General features: G+C 46.2%; 1 protein-coding gene across 3 annotated transcripts in view; it reads left to right on the plus strand.

The window, feature by feature from the left end:
* Positions 1-13,438: 13,438 nt before the first annotated feature.
* Positions 13,439-26,192, plus strand: part of nae1 (nedd8 activating enzyme E1 subunit 1) — a 34,247-nt gene continuing 21,493 nt past the window's right edge. For 2 of the 3 annotated variants that reach the window (XR_007957353.1, XM_052028434.1), the window contains exons 1-9: positions 13,454-13,588; positions 15,634-15,737; positions 15,819-15,879; positions 18,012-18,042; positions 18,758-18,829; positions 20,076-20,155; positions 21,429-21,538; positions 22,511-22,620; positions 24,030-24,092. Coding sequence is in view for 2 of the 3 variants with exons in the window: in XM_052028434.1 (XP_051884394.1) it covers positions 13,527-13,588; positions 15,634-15,737; positions 15,819-15,879; positions 18,012-18,042; positions 18,758-18,829; positions 20,076-20,155; positions 21,429-21,538; positions 22,511-22,620; positions 24,030-24,092 (693 nt within the window). In the remaining variant the exon portion in view is untranslated. Of the gene's footprint in view, positions 13,589-15,633; positions 15,738-15,818; positions 15,880-18,011; positions 18,043-18,757; positions 18,830-20,075; positions 20,156-21,428; positions 21,539-22,510; positions 22,621-24,029; positions 24,093-26,192 lie in introns of all 3 variants that reach the window. The other variant, XM_052028433.1, reaches the window with a different exon arrangement.

Below are 26,192 nucleotides of genomic sequence, written 5' to 3' on the forward strand. Positions count from 1 at the left end.
TCCTACTGTTATGTCTATTGAACAGTCAGATAAGATTTCTTTATTAGTCACATGTACATCGAAACACACAGTGAAATGCATCTTTCGTGTAAAGTGTTCTGGGGGCAGCCCGCAAGTGTCACCACCCTTCCGGCGCCAATATAGCACGCCCACAACTTCCTAACCTGTACGTCTTTGGAACGTAGGAGGAAACCGGAGCACCTGGAGGAAACCCACGCAGACACGGGGAGAACGTACAAACTCCTTACAGACAGCGGCAGGAATTGAACCAGGGTCACTGGCGCTGTAATAGTGTTACGCTAACCACTACACTACCGTGCCTGCCATAGTTCCCTAGTATGATAAGATGGACTCTCAACCTCACAACCTACCTCATTATGCCCCTTGCACCTTATTGTCTGCCTGACTGCACTTTCTCTGTAACTGTAACACTTTATTCTGCATTCTGTTGTTGTTTTCCCTTGTACTACCTCAATGCACCGTGTAATGAATTGATCTGTATGGATGGCTTGCAAAACAAAGTTTTTCACTGTACTTCGGTACATGTGACAATAATAAACCAGTTTAGCAATTTGCAATATCCTCCTTTATAAATTTTACCTCCCCACACTCTGGCTATTTCTCCTGAGATGGCTATTCAAATGATGGATGGGAGGGGAGCGCAAAAGCTGAGCTCAGCGAGTCCTTGTGGAGGTGTGAGCAACTGGGATCTTATTTTTTGAACGGATGGGGACACAGTTGTCAAAGAACATGCGATGGATTTGCACTGGCCATATTCACCACTGGGGACAAGAGCTATGAGGAGAGGTTGGACAAACTTGGATTGTATTCTCTGGAGCATCAGAGGCTGAGGGGAAACCCGACAGAGGTTCATAAAATGATGAGAGGCATAGATAGGGTAGACGGTCAGAGTCTTTTTGGTATTGGTATTGGTTTATTGTTGTCACTTGTACTGAGGTACAGTGAAAAACTTGTCTTACAAACCGATCGTACAGGTCAATTCATTACACAGTGCAGTTACATTGAGTTAGTACAGAGTGCATTGAGGTAGTACAGGTAAAAACAATAACAGTACAGAGTAAGGAGTCACAGCTACAGAGAAAGTGCAGTGCAATAATTTTCCCCAGGGTGGAGATGTCAAGTACTAGAGGGCATGGCTTTAAGGTGAGAGGGGAAAGTTTAACGGAGATATGCAGATAAATTTTCCTTACACAGAGAGTGGTGGGTGCCTGGAACACACTGCCGGGGGAGGGGGTGGAAGCAGATACGACAGCAATGTTTAAGATGCATTTAGACAGAACATGAACAGGCAGGGAATGGAGGGATTTGGACCATGTGCAGGCAGATGGGATTAGTTTGGATTGGCACAGACATTGTGGGCTGAAAGGCCTGTCCCTGACATGAGGGTCCTGTACCTTGCACTCAGCTGGGTGTCAGCCACGAATGGGCAAGCAGTGTTCTCCCTCGGGTCAGAGAGTTCAAGTCTCACTCCAGAGAAGTGAGCAGGTGATTTAGGCTGATACCCCCAGTGCACTACTGAGGGAGTGCTGCACTGTATGAGCCGTTAAACCAAGACCCTCTGGTTCCCTCAGTCAGATGTAAAATATCCCATGCTTATTATCACAGGGATGTACATTTTCCCCACCATTACTTGGGTAATAGTTATCCCCAACTAATGTAAATTGGTAAATTGGTTTATTATTGTCACATGTACCAAAGTACAGTGAAAAACTTTGTTCTGCATGCCATCCATACAGATCATTTCATCCCATCAGTGCATTGAGGTAGTACAAGGGAAAACAATAACAGAATGCAGAATAAAGTGTTTCAGTTACAGAGAAAGTGCAGTGCAGGCAGACAATAAGGTGCAAGGTCATAACGAGGTAGATTGTGAGGTCAAGAGTTCATTTTATCATACTAGGGGTCGGTTCAATAGTCTTCTAACAGTCATAAACAGGCCCTTTAGCCCACTAAATCCACATCGATCATCAACCAATCATTTACACCAATCCCACACTAACCCCATTTTATTCTCCCCACGTTCCCATCAACTCCCCCCAGACTCTACCCCTCATCTACACACTAGGGGCAATTTACAGCAGCCAATTAACGTACCAACCTGCACGTCATTGGGATGTAGGAAGAAACCAAAGCACCCAGGAAAAACCCAAGCGGTCACGGGGAGAACATGCAAACTCCACACAGACAGCGCCAGAGGTCAGGATCGAACCCGGGTCTCTGGAGCTGTGAGGCAGCAGCTCTGCTATGTGTGCCACTGTGCTGCCCACACAACCTGGACTATACGTGACTCCAAACCCACTGAGACTTTGAACTTGTCTCATGACATGGCCAACTGAGCCATACAGTTGTCACAAGCTCCCCTCCCCAACAACACTGTGGGAGCACCTTCACCAGAGAGACTGCAAGAAGGCAGCTACCACCACTGTCTGTTAGGGCCTTGCCGGCAATGCCGGGTCCCATGAGAGATTTTTCAATGATATAACTCTTTCCATTTTGATTTAGAATTGTTGAAGGAATGGAAGAATATTTTTATTAAAATAGTTTCCACTTTGAAGAGAGTAAATAGGGAGATTGTTTCCAGGGGCAGATGTTGTCCCAGAGGACATGGATTTAAGATGATTGACAAGAGACAAGAGGGCATGGCTTTAAAGTAATGGGTGAGAAGTTCAAGGGAGATATCAGAGGGAGGTTTTTTACCCAGAGAGTGGTTGGGGCATGGAATGCACTGCCTGGGGTGGTGGTGGAGGCAGGTACATTGGTCAAATTCAAGAGATTGCTAGATAAGCATATGGAGGCATTTAAAATAGAGGGATATGTGGGGGAAAGGGATTAGATAGTCTTAGGTGAGGTTTAAAGGTTGGCATAACATTGTGGGTTGAAGGGCCTGTATTGTGCTGTACTTTCTATGACTCTATGAGACCCACGGGTGACATGAAGAAACGTGCGGTGGTTCACTGTGATCTGGAAGGGCCATGGAAGCAGATTCAACAGCAACTTTCCAATGGGAATTGGATCAAACCAAGGCAAATGGTTTGCTGGGGTGGGGGAAGAAGAGCAGCGCAGGGCTGGGCACCAATTGGAGAGCTCTTTTAAAGAGCCAGCACAGACATGATGGGCAGAACAGTCTCCTTCTCCACTGTGCCATATATTTTCAAGATTTTCCAAAGTGCTTCATGGTCAGTGAAGTGCAATCACCTTTGTAATGTAGGAAACACAGCTGATAATCTATGTACAGCAAGCTGCCACAAACAGCAATGCAATGAATCAGCAGATAATCTTTACAACTCCCTCAATTGTGAGGCACTTGAGGACTGGGCAAGGTCCTTGCTGAGCTGGGCACTTAATCACTCTAGATTGTAACACTCAATTGCACAATAAACCTAAAGACCATTCCTTACAGAGCTTTATCTGACTTAGATCTACATTGGTGATTATCCTGGAGATTGATCGATTTGTAGACCAACCTGATGCTTTGATGAAATGAAGACACCTCGTTTACACTCTCACTGTGTGTGTCCCATGTTACTTCACCCTAGGTACCAACCCCACACCCACAACCTTGTGAAAGAAACCTTTCAAAAGGCACTTGATAAAGTACCAAACAAAAGGTTATTATATAAGAGTTTACAAGGCTGGGGTAACATATTAGCTAGAGGATTGTTTAAAGAACAGTTGGAATAAAGGGATTGTTTTCAGGTTGGAAGCTGTTATTAGTGGGGAGTCACAGGGATCAGTGTTGAGTCCATAGCTATTCACAATTTATATCAACAACTTAGATGAAAAAACAGACTGTAATGTATCCCAATTTGCTGGGGGTACAAAGCTGGCTGGGATGGTGTGTTGTGAGGAGGAGGCAGTCTGTGAGGGTTGAATGTGGGAAAGATGGAGCATAATGTGAGCTTTGATAGGAAGAATGGAGAAAAAGAATATTTTTAAACTGTGAGAAACTGGTGTGTGGAATGATCAGCTCCTGCCAATTCCCATGGATCGCTGTGACAGGGCATTCCTTAAGGACACGCCTCAGTGCATCTGAGGTTGGCAGAGCTATGTAGACCTGGAGGAGACTCCCTAAACGAAGGAGGTAGACAGACATTTCGACCACCCAATGGATACCACAGCCTCGCCCAAATCGTCAACCCCAGACATTCACACAGGAGACCGGCCCAGTTCCAGGGTACTTTTCAACGGGTCATCCAAAGGCCAAGGTGAAACAGGACTGCATTGTACTCTGGTGCCGTCTGTGTCTTGTTTCACCTGTGAGCTGCTGGAGGAGGGATCACGTTGGGCACCAGGTGTCAGACACCGAAGCTCTGCAAACCTCTGGAAAAGTTGCATACAGCTCAGCCATTTGGCCCCTCACCCTGTGCTGGATTTTCTGCTCACACCAGATCCTCCCAACACAAATATCCCCCATCACCAGATAAGATAAGATATCTTTATTAGTCACATGTATATTGAAACACACAGTGAAATGCATCTTTTGCTTAGAGTGTTCTGGGGCCAGCCCGCAAGTGTCGCCACACTTCTGGCGCCAACATAATATGCCCACAACTTCCTAACCCGTACGTCTTTGGAATGTGGGAGGAAACCGGAGCACCTGGAGGAAACCCACGCAGACACTGGGAGAACGTACAAACTCCTTACAGGCAGTGGCCGGAATTGAACCCGGGTCACTGGTGCTGTAAAGCGTTACACTAACTGCTACACTACCGTGCCTGCCTCATCTTCATTTCCTTTCTCATAGAGAGATACAGCATGGAAACAGGTCCTTCAACTCAGTGTTCATACTGCCCATTAACCACCCAACCAATCCTACATTGATCCCATGCTTTATCCTCCACACATTCTCATCAACTACCCCAAGATTCTATCACTCACCCATACCCTAGGAGCAATTTCCAGTCCCTCCATCCCCTACACCCCTCTGTCTCTGTAAATCCCTCTGTCCCCTTCACCCTTCCCCATCTCTGTAACCCCTTCCAGCCCTTACACCCCTCCCTGTCTCTGTAACCCCTTCTGGCCCCTACAGACCTCCCTACCAACACGCACTGTTTTGGGATGTGAGGAAACCTAGGTGGTCACAGGAAGAACGTGCAAACTCCATGCAGACAGTGCCTGAGGTCAGCAAAGTGATGAAAGATTTGTCAGCAGTGGATGACTGCTAATTGGCAAAGAGGGCAGGCAGATAGTTCCGGAGACCCCTGAGGACATGGCGCTCTCTAACCAGTTCTGAATACTGGTGGAGGAGCGGTTTCCCCTGGGGAGTGCAGGTCGAGCTAAGATTATAGAGGTGGCTCAGCTGTATAGAGAGGGAGGAGAAAGGGTGAGAGAGTATTCATGTTTGGGGATTCTATAATTAGTGGAGGAGATGTGTGACTCTAGGATAGTACCTTGCCACCTGAGAGGGAGAGGGCTAAGCAAATCATTGAGTGAGAGCAGAAAGGGGGAGGGTGAAGAGTGAACGTTGGGTCTACATGGACATCTGGTCTATATCAGCCCAATGACCCGGAGGGAAAATGAGGAGGTCCTGAGGGCACACTTCAAGGTGCTGGGAATGAGATTAAGAAGCAGGTCTTCAAAGTGCCAGAGGGGGAACATGTAGGAACATGTAGGAAACAGTGATCACACATCTCAAGGTTTGGAGTTGCTATGAAAAAGCATAGCAGGTCCAGTAGTGTAGTGGTTAGCGTAACGCTATTACAGTGCCAGCAACTCGGTTTTAATTCCAGACGCTGTCTGTAACAAATTTGTATGTTCTCCCCGTGTTTGTGTGGGTTTCCTCCAAGTGCTCCGGTTTCCTCCCACATTCCAAAGACATATGGGTTAGGAAGTTGTGGGCATGCTATGTTGGCAATGGAAGTGTGGCGACACTTGTGGGCTGCCCCCAGAACACTCTACGCAAAAGATGCATTTCACTGAGTTTCAATGTACATGTGACCAATAAAGATATCTGATTTTATCTCATGGTACACTCCAAGGTAAAATCAATTGAAGACGGCCAGTTTCAATAGGTTGCGAGAGATCTGACCCAGGTAAATTAGACTCAAGGCTTGTTTCAGCTACATTCCATAAGGACATGGCTGAGGGATTAAATTAATTCTTTACATCAATCTACAGAGGGAAAGGATGCAGTTGGAGTTGCAGCAAAGGAAGATGTAGTTGAGGTTGTGGATGGGCTAAGGAGGAGGTACAGGGAAGGTTAGAATATTAAATCACCTAAAGTGACAATAAGGGCAGGAAGCATGTTGAAAAGTGGTTGGTGGTAAAATGATATTGCAGATGAGAAAAAGGCAAATAGATTCAAAAATTTCAGGGCAATATTCCTTCTCTGTTTGTATCAGAACTGGCTACTTCTGCTGTCAACTAACTTGGTCTTCCTCTCTCCACTGACACTGCCAGCTCTGCCGGGTTTTCTCCACAAATCTCACCTACATCCAGATATGTGTGAAGTGATACACTACAGGAGATCGAATTTGAAGGCAGAATACAAGGTTAATGGCAGGACTCTTAGCAGTGTGGAGGAACAGAGGGATCTTGGGGTCCACGTCCATAGATCCCTCAAGGTTGCCACACAGGTTGATAGGGTTGTTAAGAAGGCGTATGGTGTGTTGGCCTTCGTCAGTCGGGGTATTGAGTTCAAGAGCCGTGGGGTGATGTTGCAGCTCTATAGAATTCTGGTTAGACCGCACTTGGAGTATTGTGTTCAGTTCTGGTCGCCTCATTATAGGAAGGATGTGGAAGCTTTAGAGAGGGTGCAGAGGAGATTTACCAGGATGCTGCCTGGATTGGAGAGCACGTCTTATGAGGATAGGTTGAGTGGGCTAGGGATTTTCTCTTTGGAGAGAAGGAGGATGAGAGGTGACTTGATAGAGGTGTACAAGATGATGAGGCATAGATCGAAAGGACAGTCAGAGACTTTTTCCCAGTGCGACAATGGCTAACACAAGGAGACATAATTTTAAGGTGATTGGAGGAAGGTATAAGGGGGATGTCAGGGGTAAGTGAGTGGGTGGGCGGAACACACTGCCTGCAGAGGTTGTGGGGGCAGATACATTAGGGACATTTAAGAAACTCTGAGATAGACACATGAATGATAGAAAATAGGGGGCTATGTGGGAGGGAAGGGTTAGATAGATCTTAGAGCAGGATAAAATGTCAGCACAACATTGTGGGCCGAAGGGCCTGTACTATGCTGTAGTGTTCTATGTTCTATGTATATCATACAGTTTATATATGTCACATAGTTTGTATTGTCTCTCTCACTAACCACCTCATTAACCTATCAACCAGGTGACTCCATCAGCAGATCACCAGGATAACCCTAGCCTCAGTCTATCAGAGACATTCTCTTTGACCTACCCATCCTCTCTGCAATTTATAACAAACTTATTTCTCTCTACTGGTTCCAATGAAGGATCTTCGATCTAGAACATTAATTGTTTCTCTTTCCACAGATGCAGACCTGTTGAGTGTTTCCAGCATTTTCTCTTCTTGTTTTAAAATCATATTTAGACATATTATTGGGAAAGTCTGTAGCAATGTTCAAGGATGTTTAGATAGGTATTGCAGATCATAATGCCCGTAAATGCATCAGGTGCAAACAACCCACTGTAAACAACCTGTCTGAGTATGATGAAGAACCAGGTGGAGAAAGAGTTGAATAACTTAGATTGAATCGGAGTTCTAAGTAAGGCAACACAGTGTGACTGGGCAGAACCAACTGTGCCAATTAAGGCAGAGAAAACTGTTTGTTCTGGTTACAAGGTGACATTGAGCAGGTAGTTGAATGTCCATTACCTATTTCATAAGACGTCATTAAGCTGGAAAGGGTGCAGAAAAGATCCATGAGGATGTTACTGGGACTGGAGGGTTTGAGTTATAGGGAGAACTGGATAGGCTGGGACTTTTTTCCCTGGAGCGTAGGAGGCTAAGAGATGGCTTTATAAAGCTTTATAAAATCTTGAAGGGCGTAGATAAGGTGAACAGCCAAAGTCTTTTCCCCAGGGTAAGGGAGTCCAAAGCTGGGGGGTGTGGGATTAAAGTGAGAGGGGAAAGATTTAAATGGGACTGAGGGGCAACTTTTTCACACAGTGGGTGTATGGAATCAGCTGCCAGAGGAAGTGGTTGGGGTGGGTACAGTTACAACATTTAAAAGACATTTGGACAGGTCCATGGATAGGAAAGGTTTAGAGGGATATGGGCCACACACAGGCAAATGGGACTAGCTTAGGTGGGCACCTTGGTCGGCATGGCCTAGTTGGGCTGAAGGGCCTGTTTCCGTGCTGTATGACTCCATGACTCTAGAATTTATATCCAGCGTATGTGAGAACTGAAACTAAATCTGTCACATGCACATACTCAGCACAAGTGCAGGGTGAGGTAGCCTAATTGCTGACCCAGCAACCAGAGTTCTGAACCATCTACCCAGAGATGTGAGTTTGAATCCCACCACAGCAGCTGAGAATTTCAACTCCTGTCATTAAATAAAAGTGGATTTACAATGAAAATGTTTGTCAGTAAATGTTGCCATGAAATGTCTGTGTTATCATAAAACCCATGGGTAACCCAGATTCCCCACGCCTGTGCAGGTCTGCAGGTCAGTAGTCCACATTTGGAGGTGGGGGTGGAGGGGCTGGAGGGGGTAGATGATCATTGATGGGGCAGGGTGGAGAATGGTGTAAGAGAGGTTGGGGAATGTGTGTGTGTTTGAAAGTGTGTATTTGAGAGTGTGTGTGAATGTTTGAGAGTGTGTGTGTTTGAGAGAGTGTGTGTGTTTGAGAGAGAGAGTGTGTGTGTGTGTGTGTGAATGTTTGAGTGTGTGTGTTTGAGAGGGAGAATGTGTGTCTGTGTGTTTGAGTGTGTGTGTCTGTGTATGTGTTTGAGTGTGTCTATTTGAGACGGTGTGTCTGTGTGTCTGTATGTATGTTTGAGCGTGTGTTTGTGGTGGGTTGTAGTGTATGGTGGATCACACTGTCCCCTGCTGGACATACCCAGTTATCCTAGTCCGAACCAATGCAATCAAGGAAAGTAAGACCTGCATTTCTGTGGCAACTTTCATCCTCTCTGGATGGTTTACTTAATTAGTTATTGATCTATTACAGCACAAAAGCCTATTGTGTTCATGCTGGCTTCCCATTCTCCCTCTCCTTATTTCCCTGCAACCCATTCTCTCACTCTCCTCTTCCATCGGGTAGAAGATACAGGATCCTGAGGGCACGTACCACCAGACTTAAGGACAGTTTCTACCCCACTGTGATAAGACTATTGAACAGTTCCCTTATACAATGAAATGGACTCTGACCTCACGATCTACCTTGTTGTGACCTTGCACCTTATTGCACTGCACTTTCTCTGTAGCTGTGACACTTTACCCTGTACTGTTATTGTTTTTACCTGTACTACATCAATGCACTCTGTACTAACTCAATGTAACTGCACTGTGTAATGAATTGACCTGTACGATCGGTTTGTAAGACAAGTTTTTCACTGTACCTCGGTGCAAGTGACAATAATAAACCAATACCAATACCCTTGATTCCCCTCCAACTGCAGAAATTACCTTTGTGGTTCTGCTTTTCAACTTAGCACCTAAAGAACAACCACTCTCTGCAGGACTTCTTGCTTAGTCTTACCCATGTCATTGGTATCCATATTGTTCACATGACTGACACACAGAGTGGTGAGGCTTCTGTCTCTCCCAACCTTTCAGACAGAAAGTTATAGAACCCCAACACCCTCCCAATGGAAGTATTTCCTCATCTCTCGTCTAATGCTTCTAACAATGGCTTGAAATAAAAGAAAAGATTCACAAGGATGTTACCGGGACTGGAGGGCTTGAGTTACAAGGAGAGACTGGATGGGCTGGGACTGATTTCCCTGGAGCGAAGGAGACTTAGGGATGACCTTATAGAGGTTTATACAATCATGGAGGCATAGATTGGGAGACCGTCACAGTCTTTTCCCCAGGGCAGTGGAGTCTAAAACTAGAGGGCATACATTTAAAGAGAACCCGAGGGGCAAGTTTTTCACACAGAGGGTGGTGGGTGTATGGAACAAGCTGCCAGAGGTGGTGGTAGAAGCCTAATTGTTTTAAAAGACATTTGGACGGGTACATGGATAGGAAAGATTTCAGGAGATATGGGCCAAACTCAGGCCAACAGGATCAGTGTAGAAAGGCATTGTGGTCAGCATGAATATTGGGCCGAAGGGCCTGTTTTCATGCTGTGTAACCCGATGAATCTAAATGGCATTTGACCCCTCTAATCAAGGAAATAGTTTCTTCGTATTTACTCTATCTAGGCTCTTCATAACTTTATCCACCTCAATCAAGTCTTTCAGCCACCTTGTTCCAAAGAAAACATATCTAGCTAATCCAAGCCACAATCTTCCAGCAGTGTCTTCTAAAGGAGCATTGTCATTGTGATGGTTGGGAGAGTCTCTGAGATAAACCTCTCATGTTCAATCAGAAGACTGAGATGAGTAACCACAATGAATTCCTTTCTTCAGTTCCAGTTTCTTGCTTTGTTCCAAATGTAAAACCTGTGAATTGCAGCCCCAATTATACTCAGCAATCAAGCCTGCACCATCTCTGGGGTAGGATTCATGTCACTTGTTTTGAGACTATGGATCCCTGGGTCTAGACTCTTCAGGCAGGGAAACACCCTCCCTGCAATCACACAACAAATGGTTCATTGGTGACTGCCTTAGTTCTAGTCTCTTCATGTGGAAACCTTTCCTCTATATCTACCCTACTGAACAACTTCATAATTTAAAAGAGCTCATCCTATCCGGATCCATCATGGCTTGGTATGGTAACTGCTCTGCCTGAGACTGCAAGAAACTGCAGGGAGTTGTGGACACAGCTCAGCACATCACGGAAACCAGCCTCCCCTCCATTGACTCTGTCTACACTTCTCACTGCCTCAGTTAACCAGCCAACATAATCAAGGACCCCACCCACCCCGGACATTCTATCTTCTCCTCCCTCCCATCGGGCCGAAGATACAAAAGCCTGAAAGCACGTACCACCAGGCTCAAGGACAGCTTCTATCCCGCTGTTATAAGACTATTGAACAGTTTGCTAGTACAATAAGATGGACTCTTGACTTCACAATCTACCTCGTTATGACCTTGCACCTTATTGTCTGCCTGCACTGCACTTTCTCTGTAACTGTAACACTTTATTCTGCATTCTGTTGTTGTTTTCCCTTGTACTACCTCAATGCACTGATGTGATGAAGTGACCTGTATGGATGGCATGCAAAACAAAATTTTCACTGTACCTCAACACACGTGACAATAATAAACCAATTTACCAACTCCATACTTCCTTCTTGTAGGGGAAGGAGGTCAGCTGTTCAGCCTTTCCTGGATGACAACCTTCTCTCAATTTTAATGTCTCCAGTGATGTGGATGCATTCCCATCAATGCAGGGTTTTGACCCGAACATTAATAATTCCTTTCCCCACAGGTGCTGCTTGACCCTCTGTGTTCCTCCGGATTGTTTGACGTTTCAGAATCCAGCATCTGCAGTCTCCTGTGTTACCACCAAAAACCTTTTTTGACTAAACTGCTGATAATTTCTCATATTTTTCTTACCGTATTGTAGGCCATTCAGCCCATTAAGTCTCTGCTGTCTCTCTGATCAATCTTGTCAATCCCATTCCCCCATTTGTTTCCCTATAACCTAATCTCCTTCACATTCAACTCCCCTGATTTTCCTGCTATCCACCTACACAAAGGGTAACTCAGTGGCCAGTTAATCTGCCTGCACATCTTCAGAATGTCGGAGGAAACCGGAGCACCTAGGCGAGACCCACATGATCACAGAGAGAACATACAAACTCCACACAGACAGCACTGAGTGTCACAGTTGAATCCAGGTCGCTGGGGCTGTGAGGCAGCCGCACTACCTGCTGCATTAAGGTGCTGTCCAAATTATTTAAACTGAGTGGACAGTCCATGCCCTTTTACTGATCAAAGGTTGTCAATGAACCCATAAATCAAGGGCAGTTAATGTCTCTTTATCACAACATAGATGGATACTAACTCTTTAACTAATCAGTAGATAATCACACTACATTATAACCAGGGGAATATTATTGACTCCTTAAATAGCTAAGGACATTCACCATCCCTTTAACTCACTGGGAGATAAACATTGCCCCTTTAACTCTAACATGCCCAAGGCTGACCCCTGTAACTTTCCATAGCTTGTCATTGTCAGGAATAGTTACAGTTATTTTAAGAAACATAGACTATAACAGATGTCATATTGGAAAGTACCATTGTAACAGGGACAGACCCACTCACTGTCTATTTAATACCCCAGAAACAGTCAGAGTCTCTCTTAGAAATAGTCAACAGACATTATAAAAAACTTGTAAGAAACATGGATTGTTCCCTGTCCCTTTAAAAAGTATAAGCTGGTCACAGTCTAACTCCCCAGGATTGGTCACTGACTGACTCCCTCAGGCCAGTCACTGTCTGATTCCCCAGGACTGGTCACTTTCTGACTCCCCAGGACCGGTCACTGACTCCCCAGGACCGGTCGCTGACCGACTCCCAGGACTGGTCACTGTCTAACTCCTCCGGACAGGTCACTGACTCCCCAGGACTGGTCACTGATTGACTCCCTAGGATTGGTCACTGTTCATGAAAGAAACAGGGGCGTTATTGGTATTGGTTTATTATTGTCACTTGTACCGAGGTACGGTGAAAAACTTGTCTTACATACCGATTGTACAGGTCAATTCATTATACAGTGCAGTTACGTTGAGTTAGTACAGAGTGCATTGATGTAGTACAGGTAAAAACAATAACAGTACAGAGTAAAGTGTCACAGCTACAGAGAAAGTGCAGTGCAATAAGGTGCAAGGTCACAACAAGGTCGATCGTGAGATCAGAGTCCATCTCATCGTTTAGGGGAACCGTTCAATAGTCTTATCACAGTGGGGTAGAAGCTGCCCTTAAGTCTGGTGGTACGTGCCCTCAGGCTCCTGTATCTTCTACCTGACGGAAGAGAAGAGAGAATGTCCACTGCCCCTTAAAGAATCATGGGCTGGTCAGTGTCTGACTCCCCAGGACCACTCACAGCCTGTCTGCCCAGGACTGGTCACTGACTCCCCATGAATGGTCACTGACTAACTCCCCAAGACCGGTCACTGACTGACTCCCCAGGACTGGTCACTGACTCCCCATGAATGGTCACTGGGTCACTGTCTGACTCCTCAGGACTGGTCACTGTCCATATAAGAAACAGGGGCTGACCACTGCCCCTTTAAGAATCATGGGCTGGTCAGTGTCCCTCCAGGCCGCGCCCACAGCGCCCCCGCCGCCCGGAGGCCGCGCCCACAGCGCCCCCGCCGCCCGGAGGCCGCGCCCACAGCGCCCCCGCCGCCCGGAGGCCGCGCTCTCCGTGCCGAATCTGCGGGCGGGAGACGCCGGTTCGCTCTGCGCGGCGCCGAAAGTGCGGCGGGGACTGGATTTACCTGGTCTGAGTCTCCATGGCGGCGGCTGGCGGCCCCGGGGCCCTCAACAAGGAGGAGAAATACGACCGGCAGCTGCGGTGAGCGGGGGGGGGGGGGTCCGGGGCTTGGGCCCCCGTTACCCCCTCTCCGCGCCCCCGTTACCCCGTGACCTGCTGTTGACCCTATTTGTCCCTCTGTTACCCTGTTCACCCCATTACCACCCACATTGCCCCCTGTCCTGTCTGTTGCCCCGCACTGGGCTCCCTGCCCCCCCCCCGTTGCCCCGCGCCGGGCTCCCTGCCCCCCCCCGTTGCCCCGCGCCGGGCTCCCTGCCCCCCCCCGTTGCCCCGCGCCGGGCTCCCAGCCCCCCCCCCCGTTGCCCCGCGCCGGGCTCCCTGCCCCCCCCCGTTGCCCCGCGCCGGGCTCCCTGCCCCCCCCGTTGCCCCGCGCCGGGCTCCCTGCCCCCCCCCCCGTGGCCCCGCGCCGGGCTCCCAGCCCCCCCCCCCCCGTTGCCCCGCGCCGGGCTCCCAGCCCCCCCCCCCGTTGCCCCGCGCCGGGCTCCCTGCCCCCCCCCCCGTTGCCCCGCGCCGGGCTCCCCGCCCCCCCCCCGTTGCCCCGCGCCGGGCTCCCTGCCCCCCCCCCGTTGCCCCGCGCCAGGCTCCCTGCCCCCCCCCCGTTGCCCCGCGCCGGGCTCCCTGCCCCCCCCGTTGCCCCGCGCCGGGCTCCCTGCCCCCCCCGTTGCCCCGCGCCGGGCTCCCTGCCCCCCCCCGTTGCCCCGCGCCGGGCTCCCAGCCCCCCCCCCCCGTTGCCCCGCGCCGGGCTCCCTGCCCCCCCCCCCGTTGCCCCGCGCCGGGCTCCCTGCCCCCCCCCCCGTTGCCCCGCGCCGGGCTCCCTGCCCCCCCCCCGTTGCCCCGCGCCAGGCTCCCTGCCCCCCCCCGTTGCCCCGCGCCGGGCTCCCTGCCCCCCCCGTTGCCCCGCGCCGGGCTCCCTGCCCCCCCCCGTTGCCCCGCGCCGGGCTCCCTGCCCCCCCCGTTGCCCCGCGCCAACCTTCTTGCCCATTCTGTTGACACCATTTTCGCCTGTTATTGAACCCATTGCCCCCTCTGATCCCTTCCCCCCTTTTGCTCTGCTGTTGACCCCATTTTTTTCCATTGGTTTACATTCTCACTCTCCCCTCCCCCATTTAGTTGACCTGACTTTCCTGAAGGGAGGATTGGGTTGCACCAGTTTGCTGCTGGGATGAATGGGACTGAGTACATCAGCATCACCACCAAGCGATGTCTGCTTGCAGAATATGAATAAATCAGTGATCCACAATGGCTTTCTGTCCTTTAGCAGAGTATCAGGCAATTAAAGAATTTGTGGCCAGGACTAGATCCAATACTGCCTTGTTAGATGCCTGCACCTAAGCAGATATAGTTATTTTGGTTTTTCTTGAACCCAAAGCCACGAAGGCCAATTGTGGCATCTGTACCATTGCCCAGGTCAACATCAGCACAAACCAGTATCCTCGCTAAGTTAACTTGCCCAACTCCTATATAAAATGACCTTCCTTTGGTTTCTAGTTTGCAATGCCTCCATCTCATTCATGTTTGCCAATCGTGCTCAATGGCTATGTCCCCCTCCCTGTGCCTGTGACTTTCTACTACCTTACTGCCTCTGTGGTCTTTTTAGTGCATTCTTGCATCTTGATTTCATTTTCTACAGTGGCTCCTAAGGCTGTGGCTTTACTGTTGAAGCTTTAAGTTCTGGAATTTCTGCTTATCAGATCCTTAAACTAAGTCTCTTTAGCCAAGACTTTGGACATTCTAATAACTCCCTTTGAAGTTCTGTGTCATATTGTCTTTGACAATCCCCATGGGGCATTCTTCTATGTTAAAGGTGCCGCATAATTAAAAAAAAACTATTGTAACTAAAAGCTTGAACTTGTAGCATTACCCAAGCCAATTGCTTTCATTGGTTCCCCTGATGGCATCAGAATGAGGGATTGATCCTTGACTAATGTGGACTCTATGATTTCACTTTTTCAATGAACAGTTATTCATATAATAAACCTGTTGTGTGTTTGCTGGGTTGGTTAAGGAGTTCTGTGCTTCAGTGAGCTTGGAAAGTTTAATGCCACCTCCTGCATCTTCTCCCTTAGGCTGTGGGGTGATCACGGCCAGGAGGCGCTGGAAGCCGCTCGAGTGTGCCTGATTAACGCCAGCGCCACCGGCACTGAAGTCCTGAAGAATTTGGTGCTTCCTGGTAAGACTGGACAACTTAAACACAAACAAAGATAATGATTAATAGCGAACCACACTTTTCACTGGTACCCTCTGTCCCCAGGAATTGGATCTTTTACAATAGTGGACGGCAGTGTTGTCACTGGGGAGGACGTTGGCAACAAGTGAGTCCTTAAACATCAAGACTTATAATTTTGTTGTGCGTTGTTTATTGCTTATTCTGTTATTTTTTTATATATAGAATAATGTGGAGGATGGTGCACTCCTGGACCCCCAACCTGTGGTATTCCCTCCCCTCATATCTCAACCCATGCTCTTCAGCCTATGATTTCATCTGTCTATTCCATGTCTCCCTCATGCTTGGTGCCCACTTATTGAGCCCACTGCCATTGTAATGTTTTCAATGTTGTAGCATATTGAGTTATTTCCCCTTTCTCATACCGGAACCTTAAGGTTGGGAGGAGCTTGATGTGGTGACAGAGCCATTTCTGTCTGCTAAACTGTGTCTTTTCCTGGATAGCAAGGCAGGGGTTCTGGGAAGAGGTGTTGTCATTGGGTGGGAGATACAGACACTGGATAGGATAGAGGGAAAGCATTGTTTTTTGGCTGGAGACTTGGCTCAGTGTTGGTACTAACTGGTCAGAATATGTGCACTTCATAAATATTCACCAGTATTTGTCCCTTATTTGAAATCTCTCTGAATTAATGCTTGATTTTTTCCCAATCCTTTAACCCATAGCATCTCAGTGCTCGTTATGTATGCAGTTATCCCTTGTTGGTTGGTCTTGTTTTTATATTTTTTGCTCTCGCAGTTTCGGAGGGGGCTAACTGTGGCATTATAGCTAAATTTGTGAATTAATCCTATATCAGAGCGCTCAGATTAGCAGTAACAGCAACTTGAGATATCTGGAAGTTTAATTGAGTCTGCAGTTCATCTGTAAAGGTGGCGCCCAAGGCTCCAGGGTGTGCACAAGATGGAAACATTTCTGGTCGTCCTTGATGAATGGGCTTGCAATTAGACACAGGTAGTTCAGGTTGATGACAGGAAATATATCAGAAAGAGAATAGTGAAACATGGAAAACTATCCCCCAAAGGGTATAGAGGTGTAGCGGTTGGAACTTAAATGGAACTGTCAAAACTTGAGTTTTCAAGTTTCCAGTTGGCAAGAGGATTGGCGATGCTTGAATATTGATATCTGTGCTGTTAGCCGTGTTGAATGATTGGAGGTTTACTCTATAAATTTCAGATGTTGGTCTGTTGGAGGCGAATTGTGTAGCAGTGGGGAATGTGTTCCGTGGATTGGAACATGTGGCTGCAGTGACACATACGTGTATTTAATGTGTCAGTGGCATGTTGGTTGACTCCAGCTAATATCATTAGAGCATTCTTTCTATTCAAGATCAAAGTTTTATTAAATGTAGATGTTGGCAAGGTTGGCATTTATTGTACATCCCTATTTACCCTTGAACTGAGTGGCTTGGTTGCCATTTCAGTGGGCAGTTAGAAATCAACCAGAAGATTGGGTTTGGAGTTAGGCATAGGTCAGATCGGCTAAACATGGCAGATTTCCTTCCCTGAAGGAACTCAGATGTGTTTTCACAACATCGCCACCATTCCTGATGCTATCTTTTTAATTCCAGAGTTATTTAACTCATTGTATTTAAATTCCCCAGCTGCCGTGGTGGGATTTGAACTCTGGATAATTAGTCGAAGCCTCTGGTTCCTAGTCCAGGACCGTAACCACAATGCTACAATTCCAATCCAATGGCTTACATGCAGGGCCCTGGGTTAGGCAGGTGACTTTAGCTCAGGCTCCTCTCCACCATCTCCCAGTGGGAAAATTGCAAGTTCCTCGAATTGACGCATCAAAATGCAGGATGTTAGCCTCGTTTTAGGAGATGAAATGACAGACTTCAAACAGTACCCTTGCTTAATGTTGTATTTCAAGCTCATCAGTAGAAATGAACAAACAAATTTTGGCCGAAGGGCCTGTTTTGTGCTGTATGGTTAAATTTTGTCAAAAGGTCGCCACATACCAACTTGTCAATTTATCAGTAAAATCAGTAAGTTAAAGGGGGAAATGGATCAAGGTGGGAAACTGGAAAAGGCCCTGATCTGACATGATCTTAAATGGTGGAACAGGTTTAAGGGTGAATGGTGTCTGTCAAGGTCTCCTTTGGAGGAGGCAGAATGCTGTTTACCAAGCTGGGAGCTCGTTAGTGCAGTTAACAATAGAAGTGAAAAGTGTGTGATGTATTTTATTCTTATTCCTGATTGTCTGTGTTTCTCTTGCAGCTTTTTCCTAACAAAAAACAGCATTGGAAAGGTGAATTCTGGTGTATTTTTATGTCTTAAATTTGAAAGACGAAACCATTCTTCTGAGCATTGTCACTTAATGATATACTCCTTGCACGTTCTATCCTTGCCCTTAATGCCTTCATTTCATGGCTTAGATCCAGGAAATGGTATGAGGTTGGGTCTGGAGCTGTTACAACTGAAACTTGTTGAGACCAGTTAAGCCAAACCTGGAGCCCTGCAGAGTTCTCTTCATGTCACTGAAGGGACAGAAAGGCATAGGAGAGGGTGTAAGTAGGGTTCACTAGAAAAATGCCGTAACTGAAAGGTTGTAAAACTAGGGATTATTTTCCAGAGAAAAGGGGTGACATGATAGAGGTCTTTAAGGTTTGATAGGGGAGCTGTAGAGAAAATGTTTTCACTTGCAGGTGAGACCAGAACTATGACAATCACTAATAAATCCAATAAGCATTGGGGGGATGTTTCTTTCCCCAGCGAGTGGTGAAGATGTGGAACTCGCTCCCACGGGAAGTTTTTGGGACAAATAGCATTGATGCAGTTAAAGAGCAGATGGATACACGGGGGAGAAGGGAAAAGGCGGATATGTCGATGGGGTGGGAGGAGACGTGTGAGGCATAAATAACTGCAGGGGCCTGAGGATCCTAATGATCTCCCTTAAATTTTTAAAGAAAAGAAGCTGTCTGTAAGCGGGAAGTTTATACATTTCCACTTTGCTTTCACTTCAGAACCGAGCACAAGCAGCCACAGAACTACTGCAGGAGCTGAATAGTGACGTCAGTGGAAACTTCGTGGAGGAGGTGAATGCAATACTAAATGTCATGATAATGCTTTATGTGGAAATGTTGATATTACAAAAGATTCCTTGAAAACTCATCTCATTGGAAACTCTTCCACACAATAAACTGTTTCCATTGGTAACTAGAAGGTAAAACCAAGAAGGGTTCAGGGCAGCACAGTGGTGCAGTTGGTAAAGCTTAATGACACACAGCTCCAGTGACCCAGCTTCAATCCCGACCTCCAGTGCTGTCTGCCTGCCGTTTACATGTTTCCCCCTGTGACCACATGGATTTCTTCCAGGTGCTCCAGTTTTCTCCACGTCCCAATATGTGCAGATTGGTCGGTTAATTGGCCTCTGTCAATTGCCCTCAGTGTGTCTAGGAGTGGTGAATATGGGGGGAGGGGGAGCTGATAGGAATATGGGGAGAGTAAAGTGGCTTAAGGTGGGATTCGTATATAAACAAATAAAGGTGTTTGATGGTTGGCACGGACTCGGTGGGCTGAAGGCTGTGCTGTTTCTCTCTATGACTCTACACAATGAGTTTCAGTGAGTTGTGATCTGGAGCATGCTACCTAAAAGGGCAGTGGAAGATTCAAGGGGAAATTCCAGAAGGGAACTGAAATAATTGGCTTGTTGTCCTCTTGTGAAAAAGGAAGAAATGGACCAATTAGATATCCATTATAAAGAGCAACAATGGGCCAAATGGCCTCCTGTACTGTGATCTTCTACTGACTTAGTGCCCCCTCTCTTACAAACATTACACAACCCATAATCTGCAGTTTGATCGGTTAATCTGGTTTTGTTCTGATTATTGGTTTGAAGTTAGGGGAGGGTGTCGGTGGAGAGAGGGGCATGTATTGTTGGAAAGGTGGAGTAGTTGTCATTTGGGTGAATTCCCACTTCCTCACATGGTGTCAGATTCCTCATCTGATGTTATCCTAAACCGGCAGAAATTGGGGACGAAGGTTTCAGTTCATCTGGTTTATCTGGATTATGGGTTGACATTGGCAAGGCAGAAGCTGTTACCAAACCTTTGTTGTTCACAGCCCAGTAAGAGTCGGCTAAGGCATGGGACTGGAGTCACCTAGGCCAAACTAGGTCAGGATGGCATGTTCACTTTCCTGGAGGACCAGATGGGTTTGCACATTGCTGTCAGGTTCCATGAAGGAAGGGAGACTGTGAGATTTGCAATCGAAGTAAAATGTTTTGTATCTGTAATTTCTTCACTTGTTTGGAATTGGCTAAGAAACAATTAACTTTTTCAGAGTGTGGAGCAGCTGCTCAAAAATGATCCCACGTTCTTCCTCGGATTCAGCATTGTCATTGTCACTCAACTCCCAGAGAGGTAAACAACAGCTTTATAATATTTTATATGTTTCCCATTTCCTCACTCTCTGTGTGGTCATTGTCAGGACTACAATGGGTTGCTCTCCTCTTGCCTGGATGAGTGCCGATTTGATGGCACTCAACAGGATGGACACCATCCAGAATAAAGTGGCCCATCTGATTGGCACCTGATCCACTTCTACAAATATATTCCCTTTCTCCACCACGCCTCAGCTTAGTGGTGTACAATCTGCACTGTAGCAACTTACCAAGGTTTTTTTCGAAGTGCCTTCCAACTTATAACCTGGATCTTTTGAAGAACCTGCTGCCTTGTAGATCCAGGTCATAGATTTAGTCTTGCACACATCAAACACCTAAATGACCCGGGCAAAGCACCAAAAAGCCAAGTAAGCCCAGTGGAGGAATACTGGTTGCCACTTACATAGATCTAGAACAATACAGCACAGGAACAGGCCCTTGTCAATGTCTGCACTGAACACGATGCCGAATTAAATTAAATCTCTTCTGTCTGTGCATGATCCATATCCCTTCATTCCCTGCATATTCATGTGTCTGCCCAACAGCCTCTTAAATGCCACTGTCGTATCTGCTTCCACCACTATCCCTGGCAGCCCATCCAGGAACCCAGCACTCTCCGTCAAATAAAAAAAAACTTGCCCCGCACATCTCCTTTGCCCCTTTCACCTTAAGTGCATGTCCTCTAGTATTAGACATTTTTTTAAGATTTAAGATATTTATTAGTTGCATGTACATCGAAACACAGTGAAATGTGCCTTTTTGCGTTACTGAAAATGTGCTGGGGGCAGCCCACAAGTGTCACCACGCTTCCGGTGCCAACATAGCATGCCCACAACTTCCTAACCCGTACGTCTTTGGATTGTGGGAGGAAACCAGAGCACCCGGAGGAAACCCACATAGACACGGGGAGAACGTACAAACTCCTTAGACAGCAGCGGAATTGAACCCAGATTTCGCTAACTGCTGCAGCCGAATGTTTCTACCCTGGAAAAAAAGACACTGACTGTCTACCCTATCTATGCCATCATAATTTTATGAACTTCTATCAGGTCTCCCCTCAGCCTCTGACGCTCTAGAGAAAACAACTCGTTTGTCCAACCTCTCCTTATAGCTCATACCCTCTAATTCAGGTGGCATCTGGTAAACCTCTTCTGTACCCTGTTCCAAAGCCTCCATATCCTTCCCGTAACGCAGCATTGTTGATAACATTCTACTCATCTATAAAATAACCAACATTTGTTTGCTGACATTAGTTCACTGCTGCACTTGTCGACTGTTCTTTGGGCTGCTGATATTCCACTGCTGGTGTGCAGAACGTATGGTCTGGTTGGCTACATGAGACTGGCTGTGAAGGAGCACCCAGGTAAGTGGCTAATGTATCATTTTACTTCTTAGTCATTGTGACTGAATCTCCTGTGGCGCCTCTCAATGTGAACCCAATGTTCCATAAGTATATTGCCATCATACTGTTGAAAGGAATTATTACAACATGGTCTAGTGTCCAATGTTGTGAAAAGCTTATTATGAGAAGTCAAAGTCGAGTTTATTGTCATCTGCACAGGTGCAATAAAAAACTTGCTTGCAGCAGCATCACAGGCACATAGCATCAGATAAGCAGCATTTGCAAGAAAAACATAAATTAAACATAAATTATGCACAATTCTTACAAGAAAGAACACAATTAGAACATTAAAAAAAAGTCAATTTTAGTGCAAAGTGGTCATAATGTTGCTAAATTCTAGTGATTAGGGTTTTGCCCATTGGTTCAAGACCTGAATGGTTGAAGGGAAGTAGCTGTTCCTGAACCTGGTGGTGTGGGACTTCAGGCTTCTGTACCTCCTGCCCGATGGGAGCTGCGAGAAGACAGCATGGCCCGGATGGTGGGGATCTTCGATGATGGATGTTGCCTTGAGCAGCGCCTCCTGTAGATACTCCCGATGGTGGGGAGGGATGTGCCTGTAGTATATTGGGTCGTGTCCACTACTCTGCAGCTTCTTATGTTCCTGCACATTTGAATTGCTGTACCAGACTATGATGCAACCAGTCAGGATACTTTAAACAGTGTATCTGTAGAAGTTTGTTTGAGTGTTCATTGACAAGCTGAACCTCCTTAACCTTCTAAGAAAGTAAAGATGCTGGCGTGCTTCCCTTGTGATTGTATCTGTGTGCTTGGGTCCGGACAAGTCAAGTTCACAATGCATCCTCACAGCATGCCATGGATTATGGAATAATAGTGAAATTGAAACTGAGACCAGTGGAAGCAACATAGAAATGATCAGTATGTGTGGTGAATTGAACGCCTTGGGGATGGCTGAAGCTTTTCTTTTCTTTCCAGTCGTGGAATCCCACCCAGACAATGCGCTGGAAGATCTGAGACTTGACAAGCCTTTCCCGCACCTGAAGAGTCATGTTCAGGAGTACGATCTGGATAATATGGACAAAAAGGTACAGTAGCAAACACTAATAATGATCCCCGCAGCAAATGAACAGTGTGAATCTTAGAGCTTAAAATGGATCCGTTTGTTTAGAAATTGCATTTGTGGTTGTTGCATTGAGAGAGGAAATGTAGGGTTGCAGAAGATTGTCAAAGCAAAGGGTACAGCAGAACAGGCTGTGAGGCAATGGGGCAAAGGCGCAGAGGTTTTGGAAAGAAGCCATAGAGAAGAAGAGATATTAGGTTACCATTATCCATCGTTATCATGGGCTCATGTGACAAGCAGGGTGGGAAAAGGTGTTGATCAACCTTAGTCTAAGGTGAAGTGACGTATTGGGCACATTTATGCATCCTTGTATTTCTGACATCTGCATTAAAATCAAGCCCAGGGCAATGGGTTGAATTCTGTGGCTAATGTGGAATGAATGGGTGAATTAATGCATTGGGGGACTGACCACCGAGTGGCTTCAAATTCTGCACGTTAGCGCTAACTGAGCAATCCAACTACACTGTGGGGGGGTGGGAAAATTACCAATCAGTAATTTGCCCGAGGATTGTGTAGATTGAGGAAGCTGTAGTTTGTGTACAATCATGCTAGGCCTGGGAGTGTATCAAACTAATAGCAGGGTAATTTGTTCCTGGACACTAACACTAAGACAGTGCCTTGGCAAAGCAGCCAACACAATCAAAGAACCCACCCACTCCGGACATTCTCTCTTCTCCCCCCTCCCGTCGGGCAAAAGATACAAAAATCTGAAAGCACGTACCACCAGGCTTAAGGATAGCTTCTATCCTGCTGTTATGACTATTGAATGGTCCCCTAGTGCCATAAGATGGACTCTTGACTTCACAGTCTACCTTGTCATGGCCCTTGCACCTTATTGTCTGCCTGCACTGCACTTTCTCTGTAACTGTGACACTATATTCTGTATTGTTTTCCCCTTGTACTACCTCAATGCACTGATGTGGTGAAATGAGCTGCATGGATGGCATGCAAATTAAAGTTTTTTTAGATTTTATTTACAGCATGGTAACAGGCCCTTTCCTGCCCAACGAGTCCGCGCCGCCCATTTTAAACCCAAGTTAACCTACCGGTACGTCTTTGGAATGTGGGAGGAAACTGGAGCACCCGGAGGAAACCCACGCAGACACGGGGAGAACGTACAAACTCCTTACAGACAGTGACGGGAATCGAACCCCGATCGCTGGTGCTGTAATAGTGTTGTGCTGACCGCTACACTACCGTGACATGTACCTCGGTACATGTGACAATAATAAACTCATTTACCAATTTAACAACGTTGGTTTCAACAAATTCATGCTTGCTTAAAAAAAGACAGATAATCACTTTGCTTTTTGTGTTCACTGGGGTAGTTGTACATGATGCAATTTCTAATGTTTTTTTCCATAAACCCTGCAGGACCATAGTCACACACCATGGATAATTGTGGTAGCCAAGTATCTGGAGAAGTGGTGTGAAGAGGTATGATGTTGATTTCCTGTTGATATTATCTTGATTTTCTCATCGTAAACAGAGTTCCAGTAAACTGGACAAATAATAGTGCACATGTTAGAAAATAATCTACATAGATCTCACTAACATATATTTTCAATGTCATTATTAATCTGGAAGATAAGTATTTGTAATGTCTGCACAGTGTTTATGTTACAATCCCGTGTCTTTAGCCTTTTGGGATTGAAATTTCTGTCTCGTGTTTACTGGTGAGCCCTTGCACTCCTTCCTGCAGGTTTTCCTTGAGGAATTTCTGTGCTGAAGTTCTTCTAATATTTTTTATTATTAACGTGTGGGACTGGATAAAGTGGGCTATCTCATGAAGGAACATTACTGATAAAACCAGATCTTGTTTGGGCTGAAACCTACACCACAATTCACTGGCTAGAGGTTAAGAGTTTAATCTCCTGACCCAACCTTCCAAAACTATAGGATACCAAGGCTAGTTTGAGTGTCCTTGCATTTGAACTAAAGTCACTTGGTAATTAACTGCTAACTGTTCTTGGAACTATAACTGAAGGCAAATCAGTACCTTAAGCTAAAAGGGCAGAGATAGAAATTGTGAAAGGGCAGTAAAATGATCTTAATGCAATCTTCATTATAACGTTTTTAGAAATGTAATAATTTGGGTCCAATCAATTACTGTAATGTCCCATTATTGGGGTTATTGTTAGAAAGGATCAGCTGTGCCTCAGTGGACAACACTCTTGCCTCGGGGCCTGATTACTGCAATTACAGTTGGCTCTGCTGGGATGACACCTGGAATATTATGTACAGGTCTAGCCTCCCTTCCCAAAGAAGGACATGCTTTATATAGAGGGAGTGAACACACAAAAGGTTCGCCAGTTTGACTACTGGGATAGAGGGATTGTTTTATGAGGAGAGATTAAGCAGACTGGACTTGTACTTTTAGACAAATTAAAGGTGATCTTAGTGAAACATACAGAGTTCTTCATAAGCTTGACAGGGTAGGTGCAGGCACAGCAGTTTCCTTGGAATGAAAAAACAAGATGCTTTTGTCCACCGATGCTGCCTGACCTGCTGAGTTCCTCCAGCATCTTCTTGTTTTTTCATCATCTAGATTCCTGCATCTGCAGTCCTTTGTTTCTCCTTGGTTGGAATGTCTAGAATCAAGGGTCACAGATTCAGATTAAGATAGTGGTCATTCAGGGCTGAGATAAGACGAAGCTTCAAATAAATTTTTGGAAATCTCTACCCAAACAGGGCTGTTGAGGCTCGGTCATAGTATATTCAGGACAGAGAAATACAGACCTTTGGATATTGTGTATCCAATATCCAAAGTCTGTGTAGGAAAGTGGCACTGAGGTAGAAGATCTGCTACGACCTTATTGAATGGTGGAGCAGGTGTGAAAAGCCTGTTTCTGTTGTTATTTTCAGAAGGGGATGGTTTTGTCCCATAGCACAAAAATCTCAGTACTGCACCGAAATGTTGGCCGAGCAGTTAATGCCGTGTTTTGGACAGGATGTTAAGCCCTCCCTAGGTGGATGTAAATGGTCCCATGAGTCAAATTGAAAAAAAAGCTAGGGCGTTCTTCCAGGTCAATGTATATCTCAATCGGCATTGCATTTTAAAAAGTAAAATTAATCTGGTCATTAAGTGGGGAGAATAAAAGATGGGATTAATGTGGAATTGGTGTAAATTGGTGGTGGTGTGGACTCAATGGGCCAAATGGCCTTTTTTTTCTGCTGTCTCTCTTACTTCATTATCTCATTGGTGTCTGGCATCTTACTGTGATCCAACTTTATTTATGTAGGGCATTTAATAAGGCCGAATGTCTTAAGGCACATCATAAGAATAGGGCCAGTGTAGCACAGGGATGATAGTAGATAAAGCTTCTATTTTGAATGAGTGAAAGGTTCAGAGGGCAGAACAAGGGAGCTCAGCCAGCAGTATATTGGAATAGTGAAGTCGAGCGGTAACAGTGGCATGGGTGCAGGTCAGGCTGAGGAAGGGTTGGAGTCGGATGATGATGCAGAGATGAGGGAGTTCCCTCCATTACCTTAGTGACTATCCTTCAAAGATCATAGTTTATAAAACTCTTCAGGCTT

This window comes from Pristis pectinata, chromosome 13, assembly GCF_009764475.1.
Source record: "Pristis pectinata isolate sPriPec2 chromosome 13, sPriPec2.1.pri, whole genome shotgun sequence".
NCBI lineage: Eukaryota > Metazoa > Chordata > Chondrichthyes > Rhinopristiformes > Pristidae > Pristis > Pristis pectinata.